We start from the raw sequence: 5,722 nt of genomic DNA on the forward strand, positions 1-5,722 counted from the left end.
GAAATCTCTGCAAGCGGAGCTCTCTCCCCTGTATCCCCTCCCTGGCGTCCCGGTCTGGGCAGGCAGGGACAGGGACAGGGACAGGGACAGGGACAGGGACAGGGGCTGGGAGAGGGGCTGGGGCAGGGACAGGAGCAGGGACAGGGGCTGGGACAGGGACAGGGGCTGGGAGAGGGGCTGGGGCAGGGACAGGGACAGGGACAGGGGCTGGGAGAGGGGCTGGGGCAGGGACAGGAGCAGGGACAGGGACAGGGACAGGGACAGGGACAGGGGCTGGGACAGGGGCTGGGACAGGGAGAGGGACAGGGACAGGGACAGGGACAGGGGCTGGGGCAGGGAGAGGGAGAGGGAGAGGGACAGGGGCTGGGGCAGGGACAGGGACAGGGACAAGGACTGGGACAGGGACAGGGGCTGGGGCAGGGACAGGGGCTGGGGCAGGGAGAGGTACAGGGACAGGGGCTGGGGCAGGGGCTGGGACAGGGACAGGGACAGGGGCAGGGACAGGAGCAATGACAGGGACAGAGACAGGAGCAGGGACAGGGACAGGAGCAGGGACAGGGGCAGGGGCTGGGACAGGGACAGGGACAGGGGCAGGGACAGGGGCAATGACAGGGGCAGGGACAGGGGCAGGGACAGGGACAGGAGCAGGGGCAGGGAGAGGTACAGGGACAGGGGCAGGGGCAGAGGCTGGGACAGGGACAGGGCAGGGGCACTCCGGGGGCAGCCGGGCAGCTCTGCCCCGCCCGGCCCCGGCCCCGACCCCTGCCGCGGGCGGGCGGGCGGAGGAGCCGGGGCGCGGGGCCCGGGCGGGGCGGTCCTGCCCGGTCGTGCCCGGTCCTGCCCCGCCGCGGCTCTGCCCCCCCGGGGATGATGCCGGTTATTTATTGCGCTGCCCAGCACGGGCTGTCCCCAGGGCTCGGTGTCCCCTTTCAGCGTGGGCCGCGTGTCCTTGAAGCGGCGGCGGTGGCGGTGGCTCCCCGGGGGCTCCGGCAGCCGCGGCGCTCACGGACACTCGCCCGCAGCCTGGAGCCTCCCGAGCACATGCAGCAGGGAGACGAGGCACTTCTCCTCTGGCCACCTGCTGATCCAATCCCGCGTTCCCCCCTTTCCTAGGCACCGCTCTGTTCTGGGAACAACTGTGACAACTCTGCCCGGTGAGTAACCACTGCCCGTTCCCAAACCTTTCCCACCGTGACCAAGTGACATTCCCACAGCAGAACGGTGACTTGCTCATGGCCATCCCTTCTTTTGACTTCTTTTTTGATCTCTAAGCCAGTCAGCAATTTTCAAATTTCATTTGGCTGCCCTTGCTCTGTGGACTGAGGAATGGTTCTCTCCCAAGACGGATCTCAAGTGTCACTTCTGAACAGTTTGCAGATGCTGTCCTGTGGTCAGAGCCATGGCTCGGGTCAGGAAATCCATTGCAGGAGGTTCAGTACACACAACTCTGCTGAAATGGCACAGGAGCTGTTCTCCTCCTTTTGTACTGCACTAGAGCTGACAAAAAGCAATTTCTGGCCGCATTGGAGCTATGGAAAAAATAACTTTAAAATATCTGGGGGACACAGGCAGTTGTCTAGACCAGCATTTTCAGACAGGCCTCTGGTATGAGGCACCTCATCTCAGTTACCTTTAAATAACACTGATTTGGCTTTTTGGGAACTCTACGCGAGTCATTCTCTCTCCCAAGCAAGAGTAAAGCACCACTCAACAAAAACATTTATTGATTCAGAAGCAACCTTTACAGTGGGATTATTTGCATGTTCTCATCTGGACTAATGGTACAACCATGAAGAGCAATCTAAAGTGGTTTTGCTCCACACTCCTACTGAGTGCTTTCCCTTTTCCACCCCAGGGAAGTGCATTCCCTGTCATCCCAGCACTATTGAAATCAGTGAATCATCTGCCTTCCTTCACAGATGCCCTCAGAACATGTCTGATTGGACAAGTCTGTGGTATGTCTGGTAAGTTGGCTTTTAATCTTCCTAACCCAGAACCATTTGGAAGTTTTGATGAGCAGTACTTGGAGCAAGGCAGGGGAAACGCTTGTCTCAGGCAGGATCGGGGAAGGGTTTCTCTGTTTTCAGAGGAACAGATTGGATGAGGCCAGGGGAGATTGGGTGTCAGGTGGGGACCAGCATTCACTGAGGGCTGTGTCATCTTTCCCTTCTGAGTGCGCTGCAGTTGAACTCCAGGGCTTGTTTGTTCTTCCTAAATAACCAGAGCCTTGCTGGCCATTGGCTCTTGGCACAGGGCAGCTTTCAGCAGGGATTTGCTGGGACCTGGCCCTGCCCCAGCCTGGGCTCATTCCCTTCTATGGGACAGGGACTGTCACCCTCTGCTGAGCTTCCCCTCGGAGCTCCAGCACGGCCTGCTGGGAGGGGGAGACTGGGACGAGAGAGAGGATTCCCAACAGGAGTCATCTCCTACCTCACACGTGGTATAGGTGCCCTGACACTGTTCCCATAGTTTGCAGTCTGTCCATACATTGGCTTTGGTGGCAGCACACAGAGGGAGTGGATTAATTCACCTCCTTCAGTCTGGAGCAATTTTGGTTGATACACAGAGCTGTTTAAAAATACACAGTTACCAAAAATAAATTGAAAGACTTCTAAAAGCCTCCACGAGAAGAGGGAGTTGGATTGAGAAACTGGGAGGTGGGAAGGTGGAGTTTCAGTGGAGAGGGGAACCTGAAACACAGGTATATCAGTCTAGGTACATTGTAAATTGTTAAATTATAGAGCTCCTTAAGCAATGGGTAGAGATAGAACTGTGTTTTTAAGGCATAAATAAAATTTAATATAATATCATTTCCATGCTCATTTATAAAGAGAGGCCCTAGACTTGTGGAAGTTTGTGCTTGTACTTCCCTCCAAGTACAAACCCTCTCTTGCTGTGGAAAGCAGAGCCATCCTCCCTGCACAGAAGTTGAAAATAACCCAAAACAGTGAAATCTTACAGCACCTGTGAGCCACAACGGGTTGTACTTACGGGCAGTAGTTCTTCAGCTTGTGATTGAGTGTTTGTGATCCGACTTTCTAATCCAGCACCCATTCAGAACTAAATCAAGGAGGCCTGGCCTGTCTTCCGACCATTTGGAGTGAAATTATATTCTGGTTTAGAAGCAGTAAAACATAAGCAGTGGAATGACGTTTCCCCCCTCTTTCAGGTTGATCTTGCTGATGGTGTTCCTGCTCCTGCTCTGTGGGGTCTCAGTGAGCTGTGTCAAATTCTGCTGCCGGAAGAAAAGGCTTCCAGTGGAGACCTTCCCTCGGCACCCTTGTGACCTGACAGTGATTGGCATTGACAGTGACAGCACTGCCCACAGCACAGTGACCTGTGAGTATCCTGGGAGTCCCCTGCTCCACGGAGCACTGCTCCTGAACCTGTGCCTGGAGTTCTGTGTCCAGCCCCTGCAGGAACAGGAATTCTCAGTGAGCTCCCAGAACAACTTCCAGCCCCACGGGGTGGGCACAAGAGGTGAAGGGAGGGACCAGGGTGACAGTGAGTGACACTGAAGACCAGGAGTGACTGTACATGGACAGCTTTAGTATACAGTGCCTTCGTTCTGAAAACACAAAAGTCTGTAATTTCCTGGAAAAAAGCAGGATTAGCCCTTTATATACCAGTGTCCCACGCAGGTGTTTAATTTTTATTTTTAATTCTTCTTCTTCACAGCATACAGCTCATGGCAGTACCCCGCAAGTGTCCAGATTCCCTTGGTATTTGTGGATATGGATAAGAACACTGTGTCCCCTCCTGCTTACAGCCTCTATGCCATGGACCTGCCACCTTCCTATGATGAAGCTGTTCAAATGGGAAAGCAAGTGGCACGGACAAACCAGAAACTTGATGAAATCCCTGAGCAGGTGACACCATGTGGGCTGAATCCCAGCCAGTCCCCACCTGACACAATCAACAGAGATCCAGCAACACAAGTAAATTCAGAAGATTCAGAAGATGCCACGAAAGAACAGCCACAGGTCTGACTCAGTTCAGATGGGGAGAAATGTAAGGGAAGGACTGTAAGAGTTAAAGAAGACATGAAGAGTTTGGGTTTATAAGTAGGTTATGATGGAAAGATATTTCTTCTCATGCCCTTGTAATGATCTGTCAGAAGAAATGTTTTCTGTGACTGCTGTAATCCCCTGGTAAAGCTTCTTCAAGGATATGAAATGAGGTTAAAGGGCAGCAGTTTAAAAATGCCTGTAAAAGTGGGACGTGAATGCGTGTTCATCTTCTGATAAAAAAAAATTGTTCCTTGTGTCCAGCAATAAAAAAGGTTAGGAGAATTTTGCCACCTTGGGAATACACACTCAGAACAGCACAAACAGGAAGCTGTTGTACTAGAACAGAAGTTTCCCAAGCTGGAGTTGAAGGGGGAATCCCAGCAAGTGACACTGAACAGCCTCTGTAGTTTCTCTTCTTTTGAGAACACCAACTGCCCAGGAAACTGCTGAGGACAAAGTGCTGCACAGTGGCTCATGCTCCTCAAGGAGCAGGAAGATGCCAGGACAGGAGAGCGTGGAGGGAAATGCTTTGTGCTGTTTCACACCTGCACAAAGGGAATGAGGCAGATGAGACACGACACTTCTGTGGTGGTGGTGGTCATGAGACCCCAAGGGATTGTTTTTGAGGTTCTATAAATCTCTCAATTTCTATTTTCAAGATGTGTTGCCTTGTGGGTGGGTTCCCTTTGCTATTTATTTTTTCCAGACAAAGTACACGTTAATTCCAAAGAGACACTTGCACACATGGTTTGGTATTATTGATGTGTTTCAAATATTCATCAAATATTTCAAAGGTGCCTTTATATTTTGTTATCTGCTCAGGTGTCAGGGGCTCAGGCAGCACAGGAAAGAAGAATCACAGGCTCCTGGCAGCTTTTACCAGTTTAAAACATGGACAAGCTCAGGAATGAGCAAGGTGACACAAAGCATGCTTGTGCTGAGCCATCCAGAATAAGTTAGAGATACAAATACCACAGTATAGGCTGGGCAAAAGTTCAAAGGAAATACTCTTAGGGATGGTTCTTCATGAAGAACTGATAGAGGGATAACTGCTGAGCATCATTTTAGAGCTGGGAGCTTGGAGCTGATTACAGCAGTAGCAGCCCAGACAAAAGTATGGGCTCCAGAGGCAAGGTTTTTAATGCCAGCTCTTTCCCCTGTCCTTCCATATTCCAAATGGTCCAAATTTTGTCCACTTCTGAGCAGTAATTTTCTTTGAATCCACTTTAGCAAGGTGCTAATCTGGCTGCTTTAAGAACATGAGCAATTGCCAGGGTGGCTCATTGCTCTGGGTAAGAGCAGCAAGCAAAGCCTGAGCACTCGGTGCTATTAGTGAATGTAGCATAAATTTAGGTGTCTGTCATTAACAGGCAGTAGAAGTGGTGGGCACAAAAGCCTGCACAGCTTTTAGAAGACTGTTATTCTCTGACAACCATTACTGCAAGAACTGCCCTGGAAACGAGCACTAATGATTTAAAAATGAAGATCTCTGCCAGCCACAGGCCTGAGGTGCTGCTGCAGTCATGTGTGTGAGCTGTCCATGAGTCTGGCTCTCCAGGGAAGGGTCGCTTCTATATTTAACTTGCATGTAACTTACTATGAGAGTTGACTGGTGCAACAAATCTGCTTCTCTTGTGTCTCCTCTCTGTCATCCTTCATTGTATTTCTCCTGTTTTATTCTTTCCTCTGCTTTCCTCATCTGTGTCAAGATG

At 51.4% G+C, this 5,722-nt stretch overlaps 1 protein-coding gene across 1 annotated transcript; it reads left to right on the forward strand.

Annotated features, from left to right (window-relative positions):
- Window positions 1-1,022: 1,022 nt before the first annotated feature.
- TMEM52 (transmembrane protein 52) lies at window positions 1,023-4,661 on the forward strand. Its single transcript, XM_068171357.1, has 4 exons — window positions 1,023-1,154; window positions 1,920-1,964; window positions 3,170-3,339; window positions 3,679-4,661. The coding sequence occupies exons 2-4, from the start codon at window positions 1,933-1,935 to the stop codon at window positions 3,987-3,989; spliced, it is 513 nt and encodes a 170-aa protein (XP_068027458.1). The 5' UTR covers window positions 1,023-1,154; window positions 1,920-1,932; the 3' UTR covers window positions 3,990-4,661.
- Window positions 4,662-5,722: the final 1,061 nt, after the last annotated feature.

Source organism: Anomalospiza imberbis, chromosome 23 (assembly GCF_031753505.1).
Source record: "Anomalospiza imberbis isolate Cuckoo-Finch-1a 21T00152 chromosome 23, ASM3175350v1, whole genome shotgun sequence".
Lineage (NCBI taxonomy): Eukaryota > Metazoa > Chordata > Aves > Passeriformes > Viduidae > Anomalospiza > Anomalospiza imberbis.

Coding starts and splice junctions, on each gene's coding strand:
- TMEM52 (XM_068171357.1), top strand. CDS start 1,933: ATGTCTGATTGGACAAGTCTGTGGTATGTCTG. Junction 1,965..3,169: donor ACAAGTCTGTGGTATGTCTG/GTAAGTTGGCTT, acceptor CCCCTCTTTCAG/GTTGATCTTGCTGATGGTGT. Junction 3,340..3,678: donor TGCCCACAGCACAGTGACCT/GTGAGTATCCTG, acceptor TCTTCTTCACAG/CATACAGCTCATGGCAGTAC.